Consider the following 26,897-nt stretch of genomic DNA (forward strand, 5'->3'; position numbering starts at 1 on the left):
CTTAACAATATTGTGAGAAGGTACATAGCTTTTAGTAGGAATATGTTATTAATATTAGTGTTCTCTTACACTGCATCTAATGTTTAAAGAAGAAACCAACCAACCAAAAAAAAACCTTTCTGCAGTTGTTAATTTCTGTTTAAAAATTGGCTCAGTTGGAAGCCAAATTAAATAGGCAAGATCTCAATACTTTGGGGAGTTCATAGTGGGAATGGCAAGTGACATACTGATTTTTAAGCAGAATGTATAGTCACTAGGCAGGTTAATATTATTTCCATTCTCTTTCTTTCTACTTGGTGTCTTGTGAAGAAATATGTTTCAGTGGCCAGCTTTAATTATGTTGAGGGTTTGCTTTCCATGCATTTTAAAGTGCTACATTGAGTGGATGACAAATAAAAAAAAAAGTCATGGAGTTGGTTTTTTTTTTTTTGTTAAAATTGTTTCTCAAGGTACTTTTATCCATTGTTAACAACTGAACGAATTTTCATTAAGTCAATGGAAAATTGCTGTATTCTATGTGAGAATTATATTAGGTAGGGGCTGTGCTTGGTATAATCAAAGCATTGTAGGATCTACTTATTTTTCTGAAACACTTCATTTTTGTGTGTACAATGAAATATAAGACATTGTCATTTTTGCAGGTTAATTAACAAGTACTTGAATTTCATGAAAAGTGCATTGATACTGTGCTTTAACAGCAGCAGGCAGATAACTAAGGGAAAATGGAAAATGTTCTTACAGATTTTTTTTTTCCTGTTACTTTAAGGTGTCTGAGAGTATGCAGTATCCGTTCAAAACTTCCATGAGAGTAGAAGTTGTTGACAAAACGCACCTTTGTCGAACAAGGGTAGCAGTTGTAGAAAGCGTCATTGGGGGACGGTTAAGATTGGTGTATGAAGAAAGTGAAGACAAAACTGATGACTTCTGGTGCCATATGTACAGTCCACTCATTCATCATATCGGTTGGTCTCGAAGTATAGGACACAGATTCAAAAGATCTGGTAAGCTCCTTGTGTGTCAGAGGTGTCTGTGGGCAGCGCTGGATTGGAGACATCAAGAGCCATGCTGCTTCCCAGAAATAAAGTTCCAGGGATTCCTCTTGAAAAGTATTCTTCAACTGTTGGCTAAAATCAGCCATATATATGGATTTGAAGTTGTTATGCATAATTATATAACAAAATATAAATATAGTTTTCTGTCATAACAGTGCAAAGTAGTTTACTAGCCAGGTTTTTGCAAAGCTTCTAGGTGTATTTGTATCAATTTTGTAATATAATCAAATGGTCTTGTAAGTATTGGATATTGCTTTTTTTCCATAAGTGGGATTGTGTTATAGAGGTATTTCAGGTAGAGGTCAACAAGGAAAAATAGATGCATTATGTCTTCCAGATTTCTGTGGTAGACTTATTATAAACCGTAGGCCTCACACCAATGATTGTATTAGTTAATATATTTAGAAAAACATACTCTCTGCTCTATTAACAAAACTTCTGAATAATACATACTATTATTCCTTGTAGATATTACGAAAAAACAGGATGGACATTTTGATGCACCCTCACATTTATTTATGAAGGTGAGTTTGCTGGCAAGAATGCTGTTCTCTAAAAGTTGATTGAAAACCTTTAGTTTCTGGTGTAAGCCAGGCCTGAAAATCTGCTTATGTCCTGGAAATATACCCAGCACAAGTATTACTTTTTTTTTTATTCAAACACTTACTGCATTTGGCCTTCTTGATATAAGCTGAGGTGACAGAACAGGTATTTCAATCTGTTGCTGTGATGGTGTGGGGTTATATTCTGGTCCAGGCTTATGGATTCTTAGCTTCTGATGCTGTTATGTTTCTGTAGGTAAAAGAGGTTGATGCAGCTGGAGAATGGTTTAAAGAAGGAATGAAATTGGAAGCTATAGACCCCTTAAACCTTTCAGCAATATGTGTCGCAACTATTAGAAAGGTAAGAAAACAAATGTGTATTTTGGGAAGGTAGATAGAAATCATTTTATTTCCCCTCACCTTTAGTAAAGCTTAAAACAAAAAGCACAAAATGAAAATAAATGCAGTTAATTTGCACAGTGAATGTTTATGGAATATGTCCATGAATTGTTTTTATACAACTACTATGAAAAAAGAATATAGTTGTGTAATTATTTTTTTTACTTTGACTTAAATCTCTGGAAATTCAGCCTTACCTCTAGAATATAATATTTTTGTGAGATTAATTTGCAGGACAACCTTCTGCTAATTACACCAAATGTTTTGCAACTGTTCAAAAAGAAACCTCATCTTGCTTGCCTGCAGAAGTCTATGAAGACATTTTAAGGATGTACTTTTTTTTCCTAGCTTGGAAGGGATCCCACCCATGTGAAATGTGTTTTAAGAGATGAAGAAAATGTGAAAAGTAGCTTAGCAGAATTGCATAACTGTACCAGTGAGGAGTGTGGTTATGATTTCAAGTCTTTTTTTCTTATTAATGGTGTGCAGAATATCCTTGCAATCTAAAGAGTAGAGTGAATTATAAAGCTTTAGAAGTAGAACTGAGGCTCACAAGAAAAATGAACTGGAGGTCAGAAAAAGGAAATGTTCATCTCTCATGAATTTGCAGTTAACAAAGGTACATTTGACAATAGTATACACGTTCTTGGAGACAGGTATGGTTTGGGGTTTTTTTGTTTTCTTGTAATTGAATGTCCTTCTGAGTGTACTTCCATTATTATTGAGTTACTTTTCACTCTTTTGAAACATGGCATGCTTTCTTTCTAGCCTTATCACACAGTTAAAGGTATTTAATGTAAAATTTTGTTTTTCTTTACAAAGGTTTTAGCAGATGGCTATCTTATGATTGGGATTGATGGCTCAGAAGCAGCAGATGGGTCTGATTGGTTTTGTTACCATGCCACTTCCCCTTCTATTTTCCCTGTTGGTTTCTGTGAAATTAACATGATTGAACTAACTCCACCCAGAGGTACATATAGTGTTCTGACCACATTTTCTTTTAAATATATTTCAGTGATATTGTATGTGCCATATGCTTTGTTTCTTGATTCAGTCTACAAAATTCGTGTCACTTTTTAGGACTTTCTCAAGTCTGAAACGAATACAGCAGCGTAACTTCAAAGTAATCTAAAACAGAAATAACAAACTTTTCATTTAGGAAAAGTCAAACTGAATGTCTGATTCTCTGGCTAAAATAATTTGGGTTTGTTGCCAAATTGAGGATAGCTGCTCGTTGAATTATATATCCACTAAATGAATGCAAACTATGCTAGTCACTAAAAGGACTATTCAGTATATGCCATTGCTTGGGAAGTCCTGGCCACAAAAAAGATTAACAAACATTGTAAAGAATCTCAGACTTAGGCTAATTTGCAACAATACTAGTCTATTTTATTTTTTTAAGAATCTGTACAAACTTGAAGTTGGACGAAGTAGCCATTAGAGCTGAATGCTGCATAATCCCTTCTGTGAGAAAAAGCTGTCTGTCCACTAGCACATATGCCTACAGAAGACTGTATTGCCTTTATTTTCCATTTTATTTTCTTGGTCTAGCAATTTATAACTGGCTGTGTAACAGCAGATAATGATGGATTTCTATGTATTTTTTTTTTCTCCATTCTTACTCTTGCAGGCTTCTACTTGTATTTCTTGAATTATTTTTCTAGGTAATAACTACAAAGACAGTGTAATGCAACATGAAGAAAATAATTTCATGTCATTTTCATTACTGCACACTAATGAATCTGTCATCTTTAAGTGTGTGGAAAGCGCAATTGGACAGATTTATTATTATTTTTCAGTCAATTTTAATGAATTTGCTGCCTAAAAATTCATAGGCATAATCATCCCTCAAAAGTATGTGTGCAAGAGCCTTTTGCAATAGGACCAGTTTTTGTGGAAGGAAAAAGCATGCAATAAAAATCAGTCAATTTAGAGTTAAATACATCAAATTGATGATACAGAATAGGAAAAAAGCCTCCATTCTATGATGAAACTTTTCCTCTTCTTCAAACACTGCTTACACAATAGTATGTCAATTTTGTTGTTAGCACATTTATGATACTTCTGTGTTTCTTGTATTGTGGCAACCTTATTCTTTATCTACATGTATATTTCTCCTTTTATTGCAGTTTTCTGTAACAGTCCTGTATCATCTACTGAGAGGCGATTATAAATCACTCATGCAATAATCTAAAAGTCACTTGAAAGAGGAATTAACAGGAGTAAAATACAGACCATAATGCGCATTAACATATTTAATAGGATCAAAGTGATAAAGCTTCTTAGCTCTTATGAGAATTGTATTTTACTTTCTAAATTTTGTGCTTGAAAAGGGACAGTTTCTTAATTCTGACTGCTCCAATAAGAACCATGCACCTGTCTCTAGTGTGTGTGTGGTGAGAAGTTAATTAAAGGACTTGCGAACAAATACATTGGTCTGGTCAGAGGAACTGCAATAGGAAGAAAAGCATTAATATGCAGAACTGATACATTTTTACCCTTATTAATGTTAGCTGCATCTGTTCTCGCAGACATTACATACCTAAAGTGAACATTCTTTTTCCAAATTACATTTAGCAATGTGGATAACCTAAATAAGCTGCTGTGAAATCACTGGACTTCATAATCTTATTCCTTCCAAACATCTTAATTTCTTGCTGAAATCAGTAGAAGATGAAGATGCTTAGACACTTTCAAGAGTGGGGTTGCGTTTTGGGCAGTGAGGGGTAGCTCCCTGATGAGTCTGGCCCTGCAGTGCTGAGCCGTGACTCGGTGAGAGCTCTCTATCCCTGTTTAGATGAGGTGTAGCTGTTCCCTGTAGCTCCCCTTGCTGTGCTCACTACACTGCAGTCTTTTCAGAACGTCCAGCACTGCATATTGCCACAAGTATTTGTTGTTGCTTCAGTTAGGATTTGAGAAATGTTGGCTTATGCAGTTTAAAAGTTGCCCAAAGTAAAAAATATTCCTGTGTATTTTGTACATGTTCCATTGATGAACATAAGCGAAATATGTTTGAGGCTAATTTCTCCCCTTTATAATAGCTTTTAAAATTAAAAAGGAAAAATCTTGTAATTTTTGGTGTTATTGCTATTTTTAGTCGTATTTATTTAACTTTTAAAATATCCATGCTTGTTCTTACCCCTCTGTTCCTAACAATTCAAGCATTTCAATAGCGGAGCTCTTTCCCCACAGGAAAGACACTGGATGTGTTTAATTACATGATCTGTTCTGGGTCACTTGTGTAGGGCATTGTAGAGATCCAGAATCTACGGAGACAGAAAGCTTCAAGTATGAATGATTAATCTTAACATTAAATGACAATTTCTATATTATCCAGAGGTTCATTCATCTTGTTTGTTGCAAATGGGCAGAGTCCAGATAACTGTCTTGTCCCTTAGACCAAAGCTCAGAGAGTGGAAGTTTCTGATGTTAATGTTTTGCTTCTTTGTTGTCTTTTTAGCCATAACACAGTGCCAATATACTATTTTTGTTGTTGTGCTTATGCATGAAGTTTGCAGTTGATGTATGAAAATGTTGTTTAAAATTCACAGGTTATGCAAAACTCCCTTTTAAGTGGTTTGACTACCTCAGGGAAACTGACTCAATAGCAGCACCTGTAAAGCTCTTCAATAAGGTAATACACACTTATAATAATGTTTATTTAAACTGTAATTAGTATTTTCTTTAAATTTCTGTCTGCATCATCCATGGGATTGACCCATTTCATTAAATACAACTTCGAAAAACTAAGACTTTTAGAAATAACCATTTGAATATATTAAGCTTGAGTATTTCTGAAATGTTAAATAAATGCAGGGGTGCTTGAAACTTCATAAATGATACTTGCTATTTTCCTAAGTTGACAGAAATACTCGTTTCAACACTGCTCAAACCCTTTTAATTAACATGTTTGTTTACTGATATTTGCCTTGCTTTGTGTTTGCTTTTACAGGAAGTTCCAAACCATGGGTTTCATGTTGGAATGAAACTGGAGGCTGTTGATCTGATGGAACCTCGCCTGGTATGTGTGGCCACAGTAACTCGCATTATCCATCGTCTTTTGAGGATACACTTTGATGGGTGGGAAGATGAATATGATCAGTGGGTGGATTGCGAGTCCCCAGACCTCTATCCAGTGGGATGGTGTCAGCTAACTGGATATCAACTGCAGCCGCCAGCGCCACAGTGTAAGTTCCTGTTCTGTAAATTATGTTAACAGTTGCTTACTGACCCTTGTTCGTGGGACATGCTTTTCCTACTTTGTTCTTTTCAAGTTAGGTCACCAGGCATAACAAAAATAGAACAAATTCTGGATGATGCTTAGAAATGTATGGTTCTAATATTTTCCACTTCGACTTTTAAAGTACTTCTGGGCATTTCTGTGGCCACTTAATATTTTTTAATGCAGGAAGATGCTCATTTGATCCAGGGAAAAAGCCTATTACTTACTTGTCAGTTCTGGATGACATCACTCAGAATTTATAGTGCTTTAAGATGGCAAATTTGTATGCTTTATGTGAAGAAATCAATGGAACTCAGTCACTGAGGAGAAATTCTGTAACTGTGTAGCAGCTTTGACACATTTGGAAATGTTTTTCCAAAATATTGAACTTTAATTTTGAATTCTTAAATTTTTTTGCAGCATCAAGAGATAGCCAGTCAAGTTCATCAAAACAGAAGAAAAAAGCTAAATCACAACAGTACAAAGGACATAAGAAAAGTGGGTGACAAAACAGTGTTTGCACTTTTCCTGTTGCTTTAAAAAGTTTGTGGTCTTTCCTTAAGTCCCTATTCTATTTGGAAATGTTTGTGTGTAAACAGATGTTATGCTTAAAGGTGCAGTATGCCATAAAAGGAACTTTTTCATTGAGAATAACCTTTTATTTATAACTTGCAACAGGCTTTATGTTGCAAATAATCTATATGAATTGTAGGTGGAGAACTATTACAATATTTTTTGTATTTGGGCATCATTTTAGTTAAACAACAGATTGACTGTGTAAGTATACTGCCTTATGCAAAATACTCAGGTATCAGTAACAGTTTTAAGTCTGCTCTTTGTAACACAGCTGTAGGAGTAAGAACAAAGTTACTTGGATCAGAAAGAACAAGAGGTGGAAAATTTAAATTACCATCTAGCTGGTTCCTTTTTAAATCAAAAAAGTTACTTATTTGCCATTTTTTTTACATGAGATCTCTATTGGAAGCTGTATGTAAAATAAAACTTCTGTTTCTGAAAATAATAATATAAATAGCATTGTTGTATGTGACAGTTGTTGTCACTGGAAAACATAGCAATGACATTTTTAAGGACCTGAAGTATTCAGGTTTTTTCCATAGTAATTTTTTTCCTTGCAATCAAAATGTCTTCAAAATTCACAACCAGTTTGAATTTACACAAGTGCATGTTTTGCATTCCTACATATTTTTATTTCTATGACTTTTTAGGTTTAAACTGAAAATCTATTTTGTATCTGTAAAATAAAGAGTAGAGGCAGCCTATCATAAGAGGGAGGACCTTGTGCCTTCTCCCATCATTCTTCTCTGGAAATCTTACCCATCTGTATTCTCTCCTCTAAGCAATATTGTAGTTTCATATGGCAGTTTTATTCCAGAGGTTCCTGAGCCATTTTCCCAATAACTGGATAATTTTGAAAGGTAGTTACCTCTTGAGTCAAGAGCAGCAGCAACATGACAGCCATTGTGCAAAAAATGTACGTGTAAGAGATGACACAGTAAATGAAAACATAGGGTAAGCCCATAGTATTGTTAAATGCTACACAATTTTTAATGTTTAACTCAAGATTTTACAGTACCTTTTTTTGTTTTTTAAAGAACCAATTACAAGGAACGGGGAATGAATTTGTAAGAACTGATAGTTTGTCTTGTTAGAAGTGGATGGTCTAGATCCCAACAGCTTAACTATGCATATTATGTTTGGAGCATCAAATCACTATGCTGACTCATTCTCCTGCGTTTTCTTGGAAACAGAGGAGAGTTGGAAGGAAGGTGCAGTATTTCATACTGCAGACATGGGCAGATGAGCTGTGGAAAACTGTCTATAATCTGTTATCTTGAATTGGCCCTGCTTCTTGGTCAAGATACTTTTTTAATAGGACAGCCTAGCAGACAATCAAATCAACAGTTTTGTTGATAATGAAAGTTATTTTACCTGCAAGTCAGCAAACTTAACTAACTTACCTTTCACAGTCCTTAATGTGACATTAGGAGAGATTATATTATGTGTAATACTCTCCTAAGTGAGAACATTAGGCCTTTCTTACTGTTAGAATCTATGTCGTCTTGACTTATCCAAGAGCCCAAAGAGTTTTGTGCTCTGAGACCTAAGTTCACCCAATTATAAAACTAAAATGTTAAGGCACATCCCCTGAGAGATGGGAGAACACTTTTCCCTGATCCCTTAAAAACTTACTTTGAAATATGGAGGCTTTAGAAATCCAAACTGCTGTTCCATATACGTGAGGTGTAGCTGCTGTGCAGCTGTTCTCAGTAAAGTGGGTTTCCTGATGATGAATCCCTGTGTGGTCTCTTTAGCTTCTGGGCAGCCTTATCTTACAAAGCATCAATCATGTTGATGACTTTGATATTACTGCCAGTGCTATGATCGGAGGCCTCCAGAAGGTGATGCTGATTTCTAAGGACTATCGTGTCTTTGCCCGCTGTTCCTAGATAAAGGAATAGGTATGGGAGGAAAGTATTGGCAAGGTGAAAAATTTCATAATAATAAAGCATTAAATATGGCGAGGGAAAAGAACTCAAGATGTGCCAGACATTAATTGTGAAGTCTGATTAAATGGATCAATTACTAGGTTGAATTAGGTAAGGTGAACTAACTGTAGTTATCGGGGAAGGACCTGGGATAGAAAAGCAGATATATTGAGTAGGACCTGGAACTAAACTCTGGGTTAGGTCTATCCTGGCTTCTTGCAGTGATTTTTTGAGAAATGTGTCAAATGAGATTAAAACTTTGTTTTTATCTGGAGCTTTTCCTGCAATGAAAAAATTGACCTAAATGAAGAGCTGTGCTATAGTTGCATAGAACTAACGTGAGGAATTAAAAGCCTTGTCTTCCTGCTAAAATAATGAGCGGGTCTATTAAGCCAAACTAGAACCTTCTTCACTAGTCACTGCAGAAGGCAACCTTTGCTATTTTGGTTTTTGGACATAAAAAGCTGACTAATGAGAGCCACAGATAAAGATGTCTGGGAAGTGCTTACAACCTTGTTAAGTGCCTCAAACATTACACTGTTTCTCCTTTCTGCTGTTTAAAGAAATAAATGGTAAAATCCAGGTCCTGTTCAGAATCTTGCAGCAGTATTTTTTTTTAAATAGAATTTGGGTACAGAAAAACTGTTGGTTTGAGAATATCTAGAGAAAATCATGAGTGCTGTTGCCTTAAGCTGGGGAAAGATCATTAATTACCTTCATGTAGGACCTGTGCTTGAATAATTCTGGACTTCTGAGCAGATATTATCACTATTCATTAATTAAACTGGAAAAGTAATTATGACATTATTGCTATTCATGACATCTTTTTTTTTATGTCTTAGATCTCATTTCTATTTTCTTTTTACAAAAGAAAAAGAAGAGAGAAGATTAAAACTACCAAAAAAGATGTTTTGCTTGAATGAAATTTACCTTCTGGGATCTTAACATTTTAATGATGTATTGAGAGATCTTTGTCAGTGTTTTTACTTGTCTCACATAGTGTTTACAGTAATTAGTCGAAGTCATGTGATTTGTAGATTGTAAAAGGCCACCAGTTAATCTTATTTTTACTTGCATAAAGACTAAATAGAAAGTAAACAAAAGAGTAAACAGTAAAATAAGTGTTTTTCTGAGTGATTATTCCTATTAATGTGTTTGTTACCTTCTTAAACGAGTATTTTAAAATCCTAAATTCTTGAGAAAACCTTATGGAGAATATTATTGCAAGTAGTTTGTTCAAATATGTTAAAATTAGAGCACAACCTAGTTCAGTTCACAGCCAGAAAGTGTCTGCTTTCTGTGGGATATTGAATGTTAAAAGATGAATCGCTAAAATGCAAAATATAAGAAAATGGGAAATCTCAGGTCTGTTCCCAATTTAAGTAATATTAAGTAAATTTAAGGAAAAGCTGTACTTACTTTGAATGTGATAGATCTACGTTTGTCTTCTGTTTCCAGTGTCTTCGTTGCAGCTGAAGGAGGAGTTGCTAGATGGAGAGGAGTACAGCTTCCTTCAAGGAGCATCTGATCAGGAAAGCAACGGATCTGCCAGTTACTACATCAAACAAGAACCTTAAGGCAGCTCAGACGAGTGAGGGGCAGAACACTGGCGACAGGAAAAGAGCCTTTCTCCAAGACTGACTGATTTTGCTCCCACTTGGATGGTACAGTTCAGGTGACTGTACCTGGGGCACTTTGCTAACTGTAGATGAGTTAGACTCAGTTCAGAATTTTTTGGAAGGGCGGGGAAACTATTTTAGTGAAAAAAGATTTTTCAATTTATTAAAAACGAAAATGGACACTTTTGTGTTGTATTTGAAGCTTTTGAAAGAATTTTGTAATATTTTCCAGTTCAGATTTATTGTGCATTGTTAACAAGAACTGAAATTCTAATTTTTTGGTAAGATTAAAGTTTAATTAGCATGATTGTGGGAAGCGGTTGGAGGAAGATATAGTACAAATGAATACATATGAATACAAATGAACTGTCATAACAAATGAACCTTTTTGGTACAAGTTGGGAGACTTTTAGACTCTTGTGAACTGCACTGGTCACGCCTCTGTGTTTTTTATTGTGAAAATAAGGCATTTAAGCCTTAACTTAGAGGCAAAAAATTGTATGGAAGATAGTCCTGTAAAGCTCTACTCAGTGAGTAGCCCCAATTGCAGCGGAGCCATCACCTGGAAGACTTTAACTTTTCAAGATGTTTTTATTTACTTTAAAATACTTTTTTTTATAAGATTTTGTTTTTTAAAAGTTCCTTAGGGTCTGATTCAGTGCCCATTACTATCAGTAGCCTTGTCTCCATTGACTGCAGTGGGCATTGAATTGGGACTATAAAGCTCTTGTCTGTACACGAATGTCTGTAGTCTTGGAATGCTTCAGCAAATGTTTACAGAGCCCTATGCCAAACTGGAACTTCAGAAAATTCCCTCATTTGGAAGATTAGTTTTAGCGATGAATTTAGACTCAAGAAGAAACTTAGATGGACAGCAACTCAGGCCTCTCTTGTTGGTAAGAAGGAACTTCTGAGTATTCTTCTGATTTAATTTTTTTTTTTTCCATTTGGAAAGACCTAGACGTTTCCTTACCATCTTAAATATTTGAATATTCAAAGCTGATGTTCCACGTGGTTTCAGGTGAGCTAAAAGGAGCCGTATGTTGTGGATTAAAAAAATAAGTTCTGCACAGCCTGCAACATTCTTTTCTTGCTGCAATAGTGTGATATGAAGTTGAGACTTGAGAACAGTATGTAAATCATATACTGTCTAGTGTATAATTCAAAAACTGGATTTGCTTATTGCCTGGAATCCTTGTGTCTCACTTCAAGTACCCCATGAGCCCCACCTGCTTAACTGTCCAGATTTTTTTAAAGGCAAAAGTCACATAAAAGGGTGAAAATTACTACCAGCAAAATACAAAGTATTTTAGCATGAGCTCTTCATAATTTGGATTTTATCTTTCCATGTTTTAAACCTTGTGCGCTTTTGTAAATTGTGTCATTCATGGAGTTGATTAATGAAATGATTAATCAGCCCTGCAGAGCTGTGACTGGAAAAATGTGCATCAAGAGCTTTAGCTTTTACCAGTAAGGTTCATTAACGAAACTCTCAGGAATTAACTGCGTATGTTCTATAAGTGCTTCTGGGTCTTAGCAGGTCCCTTTCAGAGCAGTACAATGATCATCTGACTCTTGACCATAAATTAGGGCTTAAACAATAATTAAAATTATTAACACCTGTGTTCCTACAGCCTAAGAAATGCTTTAAGGATATCATCCCACAGAGCCCCAGGAGACCATTTTTGTATATTGTTGTTTGAGCATAAAAAAAGTGCATAGAAAGTTGAAAACCAGCAATTTGATTATTTTCTAAAATATTGCTCTAACTTTGGGTACATAGTATTGGTGATATGCACAGGTTTACCTCATTCTATGCAAGAGGGGTTAATTATGTAAAGTTTTGTATTTACTACTGGAAGTTAAAAATGTCCTGTATAGTGTAGGAATGTCTGGAATTCTTTTCTCCCTTACTGGTAAAATTTCTTAAATAATGAACCCTTTTTAACAACAGCTTCTTATATTGACAGAGTCTGGTTATCAGATTATAAGTGTCTGTAATTTCAGGTGGTGATGACATTTTAGCTCTCTAAAATAGCCAGTAAAAGGACTTTGTCAGGCTTGGTAGACTTCAAATACATTCTCTCAGATTCTGACCCACCCATGACATCTCTTTTGAACAGCCTGGATTGGAAAAGTAGGATTAGAGACCATTGTAATGACACTTTGAGCCTTGAATATTTTTTTCCTGTGTTCTCCATTTAACCTGCTGTAAAATCCAGCTCTGCAAGCGTTGGTTTGGTGTGGTAAGTACATCACTATTGATTTAATTTTTAATGCTGCAACTGGGAGATTGTCCCAGTCAGCTGGAACAGGGGTGGCACAGTCCTACTTGCTTCTCTTATCAGTAGCTTCTGACTTCAGCAGGACAACTGTTGCATTAATTTGTGTTTGATAATGTGAAAATTCAGGCTGGTAATGAGCAAGGTCTCCTGCCAAGTCACTAAACCTTGGGCTTCTGTGTATCGCCCAGGCTCATACCTGATTTCTGACTTAATCTTCAAATGTCAAGAAGGAAGATGGGCTCTTAAGTTGAACACACTCCCTGTGTTGGAGACTGTAAGAATCGGATTTGAAGTCTGTCAGTCTTTATAATGTTCCTCAAACATGGGTATTTTATTCATTAAACACTAAAGTATGTGAGTTGACTTGCATTTTCGGACACGTGTGACTTCACTAGGAGTTGCGTGTTGAGACTTATGAGTGTCATTTCTTTGTGTTTCTGAATTCAAAATATACCTAAATTGTGTAATTGTCGAGTACAGTGAAACCTGTCCTAAGCAAACCATGTGAGGAACAGACTGAAGTCACTTGCTTGGGAGAGGCTCAAGAAAAACCTGAGCAAAACTTTACCAGGTCTTTAGAGTGGTCTCTTCAAAGCGTGGGCTGCCTGTTGGCTGTGGTATCCATAGCATGGGCTTCACTGTATTTGTAAAGCATTCGTTAGTAATATGGCTCTGGGTGTTTTTATCTTCCCTTTACTCCAAGCTGTGTTACTTGGGCTAAAAGAGCAGCAAAGTGTTGGACATCTGAAATCTTCAATGGGCTCAAACTAATCTCAGTACATGGCATAGCAGGTTTTTATAACCATGAGGTAGCGCGAGTCGTGTTGTACCTTACGTTGCAGCTACCCGTCTTTTATTGCTCCAAATCTTTCTGCTGATCTTTGTTTTTTATGTTATTTGAAATACAACTCTTTAACCTTTTCCTTGCTGCATCTGAGGAAAGCTAAAGCAGTTATGAGTTCCTTGTTCTACGGATACTAACACGGGTTTCAGTGTTTGTTTGTTTTTTATTGTTGTTTTATGTGATGTGAATACCCTCTCCCATCAATATTTGTACGATGGTGCTAATATATTTGGTAACAATCCTTTATTGGGAAGGGATTTTAAAAAAACTGTGATTTAAACTGAATTTTTCTTCCTTTTAATTTTCATATTTAAAGCAAAAAGCCACAGCCGTTTATACAAAAAAAGGCATCAGCTTTGGCCTCTGGGAATATGTTGGGGTGGGAATCAAGATTAAACAAATAGGGTTTTTACATTGTTTCTGTATGTATTTGATATATAGATCAATATCTGTACAAATTTAATCTTTTATTTTCTTGGTAATTTGTGTGGTCAATGAGAGAGAGTATTTAAAGCTTTCTCATGCAATGTACATAACAGTGAAAAAATGCTTTTGGAGAAATTAATGTAACTTTCATTTTTACGAGACTGCAGATTTTCAGCATGGATGTGAAAAGCATTAAAATTATAACTTTGTGTACAAGATGAAAATAATTCACTAAATTTGCCTTTTTTACACAAAATAAAAATGACAAAAAGACCTTTGATTTGTTTTATTCTTCAGAGGGCACTCTTTGGCATGTATATACATGGATTTTGGTCTGTTTCTCTCTGAAGAGAATGCACATTAAAAAAAATCCCCAGGGCTTGTAAAACCAGGAATGTTTTGGGTGACTGGGTACTTGGAACACAAACTTGAGAGGCTCTGAGCACAAGGTAAAGGGGTTTTAATGTGGGAAGGTGGCTTTAGGAAAGCATTTAATAGAGAGCAAGGCCTTGTATCTCACAGTTGGCACCGAGAGTTGATTTGTAATAAACACACCACAAGGAATTTGTTCATATCATCCATTTATTCGACAGTGCTGAAAAATGACTAAAATAACCGTGGTGATAATTGCTCCCAGGTCACTAGCTGGAATGAGATGATGTGTTACCAAGGCACAATTCATTCTGGAAACTCATTTCACTCATAGATCCAGTCGTGTGCACAAGACTTGTAGTCAATGAGCTCTGCGGGTTTGAACCACAGGTTGATCTCCTTCTGGGCACTTTCCACAGAGTCACTGCCGTGAATGATGTTTCTGGGGGAGAAGACAAACACATTGTTTCATTTTAAAATACACCTTCAGCAACCTCTCTTCATGTGCAAGAACTTGGATGAAGCATCTAGAACTGCAAGACTACTATTTGGAGTACGGTATTCAAATTGCCCCTAATTAAGCTTATTAATTGCTAATTAAGCTTAGCAGAGGTGACTGGGGCTACTCTACTATACCAGCCACGACTGATCTTACATGAAGCTCTGATGAGTAGCTCCATTTCAAAAAAAGTCATTTTTTTTTACCAAGCCATTTTCTTAAGTGGCAGTTATGGACTGTGACCTGCAAATAAAACACCATCAGGCTAGGATGTCTTACAAGAACTCTGACTTCCTGAAATAAAAGAGTTGTTAATCTGGATTTAAAACTGAGCACAAACCTTCCTACTTGAATGCAGAAGTCACCACGGATGGTACCAGGCTTAGAGTCTGCAGGGTTTGTCTCCCCTAGCATTACTCTCCCAGTTTTAACCACATTGAGTCCTTCCCATACCTAAAAAGACAAACAAATCCTATTAATCCATGCTTATACAAAATACCAAAAAATTAATCTTTCCTAGTAAAATACTTTGTGAAAAAACAAGGGCTCCACCACTAAAAAAAAATTAACCTAACCTAGATTCTCTTAGGCCAGTAAAGATGACAAGTGAAAAAAACATGTAAATTGAAAGGGAGTATAAAAAGGGCTATCAACACTGTCCCTCTGGTAAAGAAGATACTTTATGGAGCCTCAGAGTGCACTGATGTAGGAGGCCAACGTCAACACCTTTCTGCAGGGCCAGGGTAAGGGCAGCCCCATGAGCTGCAGATGCTCCCAGTGAGGTACAGACTCACAACAAAGGAGATGCTACTGGAGCAGTTTTATTGTTTTGGGGGAATGTAAAGAAAAGAATGACATAGAATATGGGTTTCTATAGGAAAGCCTGACCTTTTTTTGCCCCAAACAAAAGATTCTTTGGTGCAGAACATTGGCTTTCAGGAATTTTGCTTTTTCCATGCTAAGCATTTTAATATGCTATTTATCCATATTAGGCACTTTTCTCCTTGTTCAAAATAGTAACTTTTTACTCAGTTGTCTTCATTTTAACGTTGGGGTTTTTCTGCCATTAACAGAACTGGGTAGTTTGAAGAAGTGTTTCCGTAACAGTATATCTGAATATTTTAAATAATTTACAGAGCGAGACAAACACATTAAGAAAGCAGTCTGTGAGTAACAACAAGCTGCTTACCATGGCCACAACGGGTCCAGAGTTCATGTATTTCACCAAACCAGGGTAGAATGGTCGGTCTTTCAGGTCAATGTAATGCTGTTTGAGAAGGTCTTCAGAGGCCTTTGAAAGGACAGACATAACATTAAGTATCACTTCCCAAGCACCACACCACACAAGGTGTTACTGCTGTAAGACCACAGCGTTCCTGGCTGGTTCACCCACCATCAATATTATCAACGGTTGCCGCAATGCTGCTACGGCTTTCAATGAAAATTCCTGATGTAGAACTAGAGGAGTGTGTAACACACCATCCGTCCCTGTAGGGGTGTCAGTGTTGTCCAAATTATTTCTTTGTATTGTATTAATTATAGAATCACAGAATGGATAGAGTTGGAATGGACCTTAAAGATCATCCAGTTCCAACCCCCCTCCCACCAACACCTCCCACCAGACCAGGTTGCTCCAAGCCCCATCCAGCCTGGCCTTGAACCCCTCCAGGGATGGGGGATCGACAGTTCTCTGGGCAACCTAGGCCAGGGTCTCACCACGCTCACAGGAAAGGATTTCTTCCCGAGATCTCATCTAAATATCCCCTCTTCTGATTTACAAGACGTCTAGATGATGTTACCTGACACAACCTTTCAGCCAAGGTCATTTCAGCTCTCAAAATTAGGCTGCTTTAAGCCATCTGAGCAAATTTCGTTTCCCTGGGAGACGGGAGAGATCAACCCTTTGTGCCTGACAGAGAGCTCAGCCTGGCGCCCGATCCAGCGCTCCCAGCTGTCGGGGAAATTCAGCACCGGACGCCCAGGCTGATGCAGGAAAACCCACGGGGGATGTATAGATATAATATTTAAGTGGTTATTCTGGCAAGCGAGGGGAAGCGTTTCTCCCGGAGCCGATGCCGAGACTTACGTGCACGAACTTCATGCCCACCAGCCGGAAGCCCTTCTGCTCGAACCGCTTGATGATCTCTCCCACCAGCCCCCGCTGGACCCCATCGGGCTTGATGGCGATGAAGGTGCGCTCGCAATTGGCCGCCATCGCGCTGCGGGACAGAGGGACACGCAGGCCCCAGCCTCAGCCTCCGCCACCGCCGCCCCCCGCCGTCTCCTCAAGGTCGGAGGCCGCCGGCGGCCGCCCCACCATGGCGGGGCCCACGTGGCAGCGGGCTGGCGCTGAGCCTGCCCCGGGCCCGGCCGCCTTCCCCTCCCCTTCTCTCCGCCGCCTTCGCTGAGGCGAGGCCTGCACCCCCGCCCCGCTCCCGCCGCCGCGCTCGGGGCTGAGGCGGCCCGTCCGCCATTACGCGCCACCCGCGCCCCCCCGGCCTCCCCTCACGGAGCGGGGTGGGGGAGGCCCGGCCCCCGCCTCACCTCACCGGAGCTCCCGCAGCCGCTGCCGCCCGCGCCGCAGCCGCCGGAGGAAGAGGAGGAGGAGGAGGAGGTGGGCGGCGTCCGGATCCTCCGCCCTGCGGAGAGGAGGAGCCGTCCGCCTTGAGGCGCTTGGGGGCGGGCCGGGCGGGGCTGGGGGCTCGCTTCGGCGCCAGCCCGCGGGGCCGGGCAGCGGAGCGGGAACGGGATCGGGAGCGGGAGCGGGAGCCGGGCCTGGCGGAGGCCGCTGCGCTCCCTCAGCGTCCCTGGCAGCCCGCCGGGACGGGCCGCGCCGCACCTGCCGCCTTCTCTCTTCTCCGTTGCCATCCCCAGAGGCGTCCCCGCCGGCCCCGCAGCGGCGGCTCGACCCCAGCGCCCCCCGCACCGCCGCTGGGAACCGCATCTGTCCCGGAGCGGGGCGGGAGGGGCTGGAAGGCGGGAAAGGTGGCAGTGGTTTTGTTGGGATAAATTTGTCAAAAGGCAGGTGTGAAACTTCACAGTCCCTGGACCCGTGTCCTAACAACAGTTAGGAGGAGCCTCGATACTTTTTATTATATTTTCTACTTGATACTTTAGTAATTTTCGAAGCACCTTTTCTCTCCCTGACCCAGTTACACCCCTACGCCACCGCCGCAGCTGCAATACTGAAGGAACACCCTTTGCTGTAGTTACAGGGTCTCCTGCGACTGCGTAATTGGTGAAACTGCAGCGTGTTCAGTCAGACATCTCCCATCTGCATCCCCTGAGACACTGACCTCCACCTCCTCTCGGTCCCAAGGCATTAGAAATACTAATCAGTAGCTTTCTGACAGCCCACACATCTCCAGGTAACCCCCATCTCTCTATTTTGTTGCAAGTAATCAAGAAAAAGAAATCTCAAGTAATTCTTCAAGCAAAAACGGAACTGGAGAGTACTCGCCTTATGCACAGGTTTGTCTCGTGTTCCCTTCTCTCTAGCAACCTTTAGCTTAATCATTTATCTTCTACAACATTGAATATTTTGAGAAGAGAAGCTAACAACCTCACATACAGCTTTGTAGTGAGGGAATTTGTTCCCTCTCCTTATATTCATTAATTAGATCTAAGACAATATAATGAAAACTTCCTTTTATTTCACTTAAGATATAGCAAATGTTTTATTTTGTACCTTCTCTTTTTCAGGAGTTAGATTTCTTCACAAGTTTCATGAGCATTGAATTCAACATTCATCGCAGGGTTTAGTACTTGAAACAAGAACTCGCTGTAGGAAAAAGTATCTACGGAGTTTTGAACAACTACTTTGATGAAACTCTTGCTTTTAATGAGTACAATGTTGCAGGTAAATAAATACATAATGTCCACCCCAACACACTTCTGGTTCCTCATCTGGTACAGCCAGTGAGCATTTGTTAACATTTCTGCAAGAGGCTGGTCCTTTTCTCTGATAGAAGCAGACACCTCTGCTGAAACACGTGTAGTGTTATCATGAATGTATTTCTTTACATGATTTCATACATTTAAAAAATGCTAAAGTTACTTCTGAAATACCTTATCCAAGACCAGCTTGCTTTGTAGTTCCAACAACCAAGGAAAAGACCCCAAATGAGGACGCAGCTAAATCAGCAGCCACTCTGTCAGCAAGGCCAGTGTCACCCTGCTGCTGCTCTGTGCTGCTGCAGAGTGGCTGAAGGCAGATCTCCCTCAGCCATCCTCACATTAATCTTCTTTTCACATAAAAGGGCATTTCAGAAAGCATGGCCTATTAATCCTTCCTTAAAACCTGAAATAACTCCCATGTGGGGGGAACAAAAAAAAGCTGAAACAGTGTCAATCTAGTGAAAAGTTCTCCTTTTAATCCAAGGTGTGCTCCGTGCACAGGCACAGCACGTTCTGGAGAGAGAAATAAATAAGCTTTTCCTGCAGCTGTTTTGGGTGTGGGGGTTCACTTCATACCGAGTTCACTCCTCAGCATTTGGGCACACTATCGATGTCTCTACACACCACCAGTTGTGCCCTAGCATTTTAACAAAATTAACCTTTGATACTGATTCATTTGCACATTTATTTACCAAATATTTTTTTTTTCTATTTACCAAAATACCTTCTTTGACTACAGAGTGTTTCAGGAAAATATATGCATTATATGCTCCCTGGTTTAATCTCCTGTCTCTCACTCCCAGAAGCAGATTTTTAAAAGTACAATCCCATCTATAGCTTGAGAGCTTTTTAACCAAAGCAGCAGCAAACACTGACTATATTTAACATTCACAACAGAGCTATCTCAGGGATTTCTGAAGCAGGTTTCTACCGGTTTATAGGGAGGGCTCTGGAATACTAGAGAAACCAGCTGTTTGCAGAGAGTAAGGACATCAGGAGGTGTAGGCTCAGTTTTAGTCATAGATCCACTCATGAGCACAGCTCCTGTAATCCACCAGTTCTTCAGGAGCAAACCATAAATTGATCTCTGTCTCAGCACTTTCTACAGAATCACTTCCATGAATGATGTTCCTAGGAAAAGAAAAGGTAGATATAAAAGTAATATTTAGCATCTTTAGATGATACCAATAGTTTCAAAATATACCTTCCGACTTGAACGCAGAGATCACCACGAATGGTGCCAGGCTTTGAATCGAACTGATTAGTTTCCCCCAGCATCACTCTCCCAGTCTTAACCACGTTAAGACCTTCCCACACCTTAAAAAAAAAAAAAAAATCCATTGAGATTATTAAATCTTAGCAGTAGATAACGTAGCAAGAGTTAATCAGAATTACACAATGCTGTCCGTCATGGCACAAATCACCACCTGATTATTCCTAACAGCAAGACATACTTTATCTCCAATTTTTCTGTCAGGTTCTTGAAGCGTCTGCTGAAGTTCTCCCCCTCTGCACAAAACCTCTCCTCACCAAGGATGGGAAGAGTCATTTTAAATTTCAACACGGTAAGCAGCCTTCCAAAGCTGTCTGCTTGCTGGACATCTAGAGCTCCAGCTCAACTATTTTACAATGTCCTTATTTTCCTTTACTGTCAAGGAAAAAAAGAAGTCCCTTCTCATGGAGTTAGACTGAAAAACATTTTCAAAGTTAACCATGGCTTGGGAGTATAATAAAAATATTCTACCATCATTTTTCAGCATGTTTAATACATGGCAGTTCACAGTGGGGTTTTTGTGCAGGTTTAGTCTTTCTCAAGGTGCCAGCTTTGGTTCCCCCTTTCCCCCCGCCCTCCCCATCAAGTTACTGACTCCCAGGAGAGGAAGATTATGAAAACAAGATTAAAGAAAAAGGAGTTAACAGTACATCTCCCCACATACAGAACTTTAATCTAGGGTTTATAGTCCTTTTAAAAGTAAACTACAATTCACTAGGTAACATGATCTTATTGCAGGTAAGACAATTAAACAGTCTATTTTTCTTCACTGAGCTTCATTTTGGAGCACTCACCATAGCTACAACAGGTCCAGAGTGCATATACTGCACCAGCCCCTCGTAGAACGGCCGGTCTTTTAGGTCAATGTAGTGTTCTCTCAGAAGGTCTTCAGAGGCCTGCGTTAAAAAACAAACAAATCATCCAACCAAAAAGCTTACAGTAAGAACTTAAGAGCATACTGAAATCACATAGATTAACCACAGAGCGCTATTAATCCTGAAACTTGCACGCACTTGAAAATTCAGCATTTCTAGCATCTTCCTAGAAGTACTTTTGGTCAATTCAGATTTTAACTGTTTGCTTTAACCTCAGCTGAACGCAGAAAAGTATCTTCTGCCAATATCTTTTGTCACAGTTTATGTGACCCGGTATTTGCTGAAGATATTTGGAGGTATTTATTAGGTATAGGAAGCATCTAAAAAAATATTCTCTTCAGACTAAGGACATCAAGTTACTAAAATTAGCATGCTTAGCATGTCTAAAGCATTTAGCCAGAGCTGGGAATTGGAATTTTTCCAAAATACCCAAAACATTCAAAGACTTCTCAAAATTTCAGGTTTAATTGTTCTGAAGGCCACATTGGTCATTATAGCACGCTGCTCTATTTCAAGGCTACGGTTTATATGAAAAAGAAGACATACAAATCAAGGAACACTTACATGTATTAATTTCATGGCCACCAGTTTGAATCCTTTCTGTTCAAACCGCTTGATGATTTCTCCCACCAGCCCCCGCTGGACCCCGTCAGGCTTGATGGCGATGAACGTCCGCTCGGCAATAGAAGCCATGGTCCTAATGAGAAAGGGAATAAAATTAATTATTCCAGGATCAGCAGGCAAGTGCAATCTCAGCCCTGTATTGCCTGTAATGTCAGCTATGATAATAATTAAATCTGAAGGTCATTAACCCATGATCTGCACTGATTCGATAAATCAGTCACTGTACACAGGGCTTTCACCAAGCGCTAGAAAAGTAAGTTTAAAACAAGAACAGTGTGGCCAAATACCAAAGCAAGCAATTAGCAAATATTAAAATCAGGAATGCATAAAAATTAAAATTCCTGATTAAAATCAGGAATATTAAAATGGAAGGTGGAGACTGTCACAGACACATCTCCGAGCGCAGCGTGGGAGGCTGCTGCCCGCGATTTAGGGCAAAGCGGGCTCAATAAATCCATGTGCAGCATTTTCACCTGAGAACTCGGTGAAATGTCGGTGGGGTGGTCTGGAGCAGGGGTTTGCTGCCCACGTGTGTATGTACAGCCATACACACCTGCAGACAAGGTATAGACCACAGCCCGAGGGGAGGGTGTCATCTACATCCCGGGGCTGTACAAAAGCACCGAGACGGGCCCCGGGGCGAGGAGGTGGGGGGGCGTTGGTCCTCCCGCCGCCCCCCAGCCCCGCGGAACGGAGGGGTGCCCGTGGCGGGTGGGATCACCCCCCGCCACCCCTTCTCTCCCCGGCACCTCCCCGCACCCGCTCTCACCTGCTGGCGGCCCCGGCTGGATCTGCCGGCCGGTGGCGACCGCCGGCCCCGCCGCGGCTTAACCCTAAGCCGCCCCCGCGGGGCAGCCGCCCGGGGGAAGCCGGTTGCCATGGCGACGGGGCGGCCTCCCGCCTGCAGGGGGCGCTGTGCGGCGGGCCCGAGGGTGCCGCCGGCCCCGGGGGACCCCCTGCCGCCCCCGGGGACCCCCCGCCCGCCGGGCTCGGGCGGCTGCCGGCGGTTCACACCATCACCTCATCTTCTGTCTTCCCGGTGGTTTAAAGCGGGGAAGCGCCTTTTTTCGGCATTTCAGTCTCAGCTGCTGAATCCCATCTAACCAAAGGAACACAAAAAATCTCATTATCATGTTGTTCTTAAGTTTCCTCATAAAAAAAAAGGCATTTTTTCTTCTACTAGACTAGATCTCCAAGTCCGAAACACCCTTCAACAATTTAACTCAACTCTTTGGCCTTGAGCATTTTATTCCCCTTGAGAGGCCTGAGGATCAAACACCTGGATGCCCGAGCTCCTGCACCGCAGCCCGTCCTGCCGAGGGGAAATCCGTGCTCGTCCTGTTTTTATTTCTCAAACTGGGGTGAACTTCCCGGGCTCTACTCCCTGGCTCTTCTCAAGAGCAAAATAATGTGTATTTCACCTTCCTCTGAGTAGGACTCGCTGCTGCTGAACAGGGGTAAATTCAGCTTTTTGGTAACATGGATTTCCTTACTGGGGATTTTCTCCTCACTTCAATCCATCACACACCCATGTCTTACTTTTGGTTCTGGTGGGAGAATGTAGATCTCACATAAGCATCTATTCATACAACCTGTTTACTAGTGTTTAGGGGTCTTTTTTTTTTTCCAGGTATGATCATCCTATGAACATACTCATTTTTCCAAGATCTCTGACTTAATGAAAGGTGTTTAAAAAAACAAAGCACTGTATGTTCTAACCAGCCCCCCTTGAAGTTATTTTGGGCTTAGAAACTCTGAGGATTCTCCTGACAATGTCCATGCACTATATTCCGTTGTTTCAATATATTCAATTTATTGAATTCAATATTCAATTCAATATTTCAATTTATTTAGGACATTTCATGCCACTATTACAACCTAATACTGTAATCCTCACTAAGGCAAAATAATATTTAAAAATAGAAAAAAAAAAAAGGCTCTAGAAACAGAATGTTTGAAAAATATTCACTTAAAAGCAGCAACAGGACATCTACTCACAGCCTCGCTGCAAGTACGTCATTTAACGATTAAAGCTTAGGACTTGCCAGAAGGTGGGCAAACACTATTTGCAGCTTGACCGTAGGTCTGCTGAGTGATCTTTGCCAAGTCTTTTAACCTCATTAAGGGTCATCTTTGTCACTTTTGAGATTAACCCATGATTAGCAGAGCATGCTGTGCATTATACAGTACATGAAACACCACGAAAGTATGCTTCCTTGATACTTGTAATGTACAAATTAACAGCTTTTTTGCTGGTTGAAAATTCTACCAAAATTACTGAATGACATTGAAAATTCCTTTTTTACCTAAAATGCAAAGCAGCAGACAGTCTAGACAAAAAACGTCCTAAAAACAGACTGATCATGGGAAGAGAAAGTAAAGACCTTCAAAATCTTCAGTGAGTGAACTAAATATAATTACTGAGCTCAAAGCACTTACGCATTGCTTAAAACCAGCAGAGATTTTTAAAACAGGCCTGAGGCAAAAGCTTGACTGTGAATGTCTCCAGACTCCAGGAGAATTTAAACGTAGCTCCTGGCTTTGCTGGTTTGGGCCCCGCTTTATAATGATCCCAGCCAACAGTCTGTATCTGTTCCGCTCAGAACATTCGGGTAGTTCTCACGGGGACTTGCATTCTGGGCTGTGCAAATCTTGCTCCTTATAATCAGCCTCATATCTCTGACGTGTTTTGTTGCTCATGGCCATACGACTCTTCCTTTAGCTCAGTATTACTACCATTTATCTGGTTTTAGCCTGATTTCTGTTGCGCTTTAAGAGAGAAGGCACCATAGAATTAAGCTGTTACAACTTCTTCCTCTGGGTAAAGTCCCAGTTAAGCTCTTCTCACCCCATACCAATTCAAGAGCTAATATTCTTCCCTGGTAAATTGCAAATAAATTTACTTTCCAATAAACTGTTGTTTCTAGGGATAGGGAATATAATTTTTCTTGTTATCCAGAAAACTAATTTCTTTTTCAGGCAGTTCTTTCCCCAGGAGTGTGAACTGCATTTTACTCTATTAGTTACCACAGCAGCCACTGCTTTCATGCTACAAAGACAATGCTATCAGGTTTCTGTGTGCCATATACTCGATTAGTTTACTAAATTGACAGGTCATCAAAGTCTCTTAATCTCCTGGCAACAACTAGGATGTAATTCCATAACTTGTTCTATTTTTAATACATCCCTGAGTTTGTTATCTCACACCGACTGCACGGTGCACACCGTAAACTGTGATCAGAGTGGTCAGACTGGCAATAAGATACATTTTTATGCCACTTGAAACTTGGCTTCTGCTCCCAGGTAATTTTTCTAATGTTCCTTTTTTTTTAATACTTCATTTATAAATGTTAGAAACCCCCCCAGGTGACTAGAAATAAAACACGAGCCTGAATGGCTCTCCTCTACCTGTTCTCAGCCTGACTGCAACTCTAGCAGCAGCCGCCTGCCTGCTCAGTGACGGACTCTCTCCAGCTGTGAAAGAAAATCACATCCATCAATTTTCCTAATAGAAAGAGGATAAAAATAGCATATCCTCAGAGACCCCTTCCCTTAAAGGCTGTCAGCAGACACCTTGACCCATTTTTGCTGTCTGCTTGAACGTATGTCCTTTAAGCTAATGTATTTGTGCAATTTGCCAAATATGATGGCAGTAACTCCAAAACTCCACACAAAGGATCTCTGCTGCCATTCAAGGCGATCGGTATTTTATCCTCACAATAATCTGCAGTTGTTTAGAGCTGTCCTCGCATTACGAGTATTATGCATGAATAATGTGGTGAGCTGTAGGCTGAAAGTCCACTGCAATCAGACGTGGCTTGCCAACCTTGTCCCGAGAGCAAAACGTTGTTACCTCTCAACTTTGGCCGTCTGCAGTCTTCCTACAAGATTTATTCAGGCTCAATAAAAAAACCACAAGTCAATAACCCTCACCCCAATGCTCTCAGTGTCTCCCACTGACAACTGGGGCAAATGGGAAATGATGTATGACCTAAAGGGAGAGAGAAATTCTGAAAGGCAGCTTCCCTCAACGCTCCTGCATCAAGCAAAGGTTGTAATCCGTGGCAGGCAGGAGGCAAACAGAGGGAAATCATGTTTTTTTTCAGTGGACAAGAGCTAAAGAGAAGTATGAAAAAGAATCTTTTCATCCGGATAATTTCCAATAATTTAAATTAAAATTTCACTTGAGGAGATGTCAGTAGGAGAGTACATATTGTATCATTTAAAAAAATATTTTTCAGCTAAAATTATGCCATTTTTTGGGGCCAAAGCTTTTGTTTCCTTTTGCTGTGTTTATAAATAAACTTGTACTTTAACCGCTTGTGCCCTGGCTGCACTATGTTAATAGTAGCTTAGGAGGATGACGTCTAAACAGAACTCACACCAAAATCCAATATACAGGGCTGAAGTATTTTCTTCTTCGTCATTCCTGTGCAGACCCACTAGCTTAGTACATAAAAATACAACACAGAATATGCATTTAAATCTTAGTTACTTAGAATCAGTCCAAATGAGAGAAGATACAGTGCAAACCTCTACTGCTCTCCAGTGGAAATTAATGCAATCACCACAATTAAAGTTCCACCACTTTCAAGCTTTTGCATTTTTTAAACCACTCACTTTTTTCTTCCTGTACTGGCACTAGGCCACCAGCTTCCTAGCTGTCTTGTGCACAAAATACATTTACTTTATGACAAATGATTTCCCCAAATATGAATTGTATGATAAAAATGAGGGCCACGGAGCAACACTAAGACTTTTCAATCTCAGTGAATGTTTTCAAATTCACAGTAAATGTCCAGAATAGCTCCCACTATTCCCATGATGAAACACATGATCTGGAATGGCATTCAGTGTGCCAAATCTGGGGGAAAACAGTCTTTTTTAGGAAGCGCAAGATACTTTCTAAGCTGTGCCACTGCTAATAAAACAGGATTTCTGGTATTAATTTACCTGGGGGCCTTGTTACAAATAAAAGGTGTTTCTGTCATCAGAGAGCACCCAACACCGCGCCCCAAGCCGGCTGTGGGAGCTGCCAAGCCCTCAACCCTCGGTTTAGCTCCCTCAGTCATCCCGAAATGAATCACCTGCTCTTACTTAGGCCTCTGCGGGCGCAATAAATAATCAATAACGCTGCTTTCACACCAGCTGTCCGGTAGCGTCTCCTGAACTCCTCTGTTCCAAGAGTTGAAGATTTAATTGTCCCACCCCCGGGGCTCGCGGCCCGGCTCCTCACGGGGCTGGGCCCATTGGGCTTCAGCGCCTCTCCTCCAGCCCTGCGCCGCAACCGGCTGAATCTCGGTCCCGACACCGAAACGAACTTATCCTCTCCCCCAAGAGAGAACCAACAGCCCTCCTCTCCATCCCCACCACCTACACCCCTTCCCCGCCGCCCCAGCGCTCACAACCCCGCAAGATGGCGGCCGCCATCGCCTCAGCCGCCCCGGCCCCGCCCACA

At 40.2% G+C, this 26,897-nt stretch overlaps 3 protein-coding genes and 1 long non-coding RNA gene across 16 annotated transcripts in view; 2 read left to right on the plus strand and 2 right to left on the minus strand.

Moving 5' to 3' along the window:
• MBTD1 (mbt domain containing 1) overlaps positions 1 to 14,177 on the plus strand; it is a 31,943-nt gene extending 17,766 nt beyond the window's left edge. For all 10 annotated transcript variants that reach the window (XM_014951203.1, XM_014951132.1, XM_014951141.1 and 7 more), the window contains 8 exons: positions 767 to 1,001; positions 1,521 to 1,576; positions 1,851 to 1,955; positions 2,816 to 2,963; positions 5,548 to 5,630; positions 5,949 to 6,183; positions 6,639 to 6,716; positions 10,184 to 14,177. In XM_014951203.1, the coding sequence (XP_014806689.1) occupies positions 767 to 1,001; positions 1,521 to 1,576; positions 1,851 to 1,955; positions 2,816 to 2,963; positions 5,548 to 5,630; positions 5,949 to 6,183; positions 6,639 to 6,716; positions 10,184 to 10,302 (1,059 nt within the window). In that variant the 3' untranslated portion in view covers positions 10,303 to 14,177. The remainder of the gene's footprint in view (positions 1 to 766; positions 1,002 to 1,520; positions 1,577 to 1,850; positions 1,956 to 2,815; positions 2,964 to 5,547; positions 5,631 to 5,948; positions 6,184 to 6,638; positions 6,717 to 10,183) is intronic.
• A 286-nt stretch (positions 14,178 to 14,463) lies between these two features.
• Positions 14,464 to 17,438, minus strand: LOC106893348 (nucleoside diphosphate kinase). The gene is made up of 5 exons (XM_014951255.1): positions 17,315 to 17,438; positions 16,857 to 16,989; positions 15,960 to 16,061; positions 15,111 to 15,223; positions 14,464 to 14,713 (listed from the first exon to the last, which is right to left on the minus strand). The coding sequence occupies exons 2-5, from the start codon at positions 16,983 to 16,985 to the stop codon at positions 14,596 to 14,598; spliced, it is 462 nt and encodes a 153-aa protein (XP_014806741.1). The 5' UTR covers positions 16,986 to 16,989; positions 17,315 to 17,438; the 3' UTR covers positions 14,464 to 14,595.
• A 567-nt stretch (positions 17,439 to 18,005) lies between these two features.
• Positions 18,006 to 20,233, plus strand: LOC106893354. The gene is made up of 3 exons (XR_001413052.1): positions 18,006 to 18,241; positions 18,473 to 18,629; positions 20,145 to 20,233. It is a non-coding gene; the product is annotated as an uncharacterized LOC106893354 (long non-coding RNA).
• LOC106893320 (nucleoside diphosphate kinase-like) lies at positions 18,590 to 26,785 on the minus strand. Of its 4 annotated transcripts, XM_014951236.1 has the most exons (9): positions 26,537 to 26,785; positions 25,822 to 25,885; positions 24,848 to 24,913; positions 22,460 to 22,538; positions 22,209 to 22,211; positions 21,380 to 21,512; positions 20,735 to 20,836; positions 19,872 to 19,984; positions 18,590 to 19,798 (listed from the first exon to the last, which is right to left on the minus strand). In XM_014951236.1, the coding sequence occupies exons 4-9, from the start codon at positions 22,462 to 22,464 to the stop codon at positions 19,681 to 19,683; spliced, it is 474 nt and encodes a 157-aa protein (XP_014806722.1). In that variant the 5' UTR covers positions 22,465 to 22,538; positions 24,848 to 24,913; positions 25,822 to 25,885; positions 26,537 to 26,785; the 3' UTR covers positions 18,590 to 19,680. The 4 variants fall into 4 exon arrangements, with proteins under 4 accessions (XP_014806722.1, XP_014806707.1, XP_014806729.1 ...); XM_014951221.1 differs by having other exon boundaries at positions 25,822 to 26,785; XM_014951243.1 differs by having other exon boundaries at positions 22,209 to 22,538; positions 25,822 to 26,785.
• Positions 26,786 to 26,897: the final 112 nt, after the last annotated feature.

Source organism: Calidris pugnax, unplaced genomic scaffold, assembly GCF_001431845.1.
Source record: "Calidris pugnax isolate Ruff unplaced genomic scaffold, ASM143184v1 scaffold9, whole genome shotgun sequence".
Taxonomy (NCBI): domain Eukaryota; kingdom Metazoa; phylum Chordata; class Aves; order Charadriiformes; family Scolopacidae; genus Calidris; species Calidris pugnax.

Coding starts and splice junctions, on each gene's coding strand:
- LOC106893348 (XM_014951255.1), bottom strand. CDS start 16,985: ATGGCGGCCAATTGCGAGCGCACCTTCATCGCCATCAAGCCCGATGGG. Junction 15,224..15,959: donor CTGGACCCGTTGTGGCCATG/GTAAGCAGCTTG, acceptor TTGTCTTTTTAG/GTATGGGAAGGACTCAATGT. Junction 14,714..15,110: donor TTCTGCATTCAAGTAGGAAG/GTTTGTGCTCAG, acceptor CTTCTCCCCCAG/AAACATCATTCACGGCAGTG.
- LOC106893320 (XM_014951236.1), bottom strand. Junction 20,837..21,379: donor TGGCCATGAAATTAATACAT/GTAAGTGTTCCT, acceptor TTTTTAACGCAG/GCCTCTGAAGACCTTCTGAG. Junction 19,985..20,734: donor CTGGACCTGTTGTAGCTATG/GTGAGTGCTCCA, acceptor TTTTTTTTTAAG/GTGTGGGAAGGTCTTAACGT.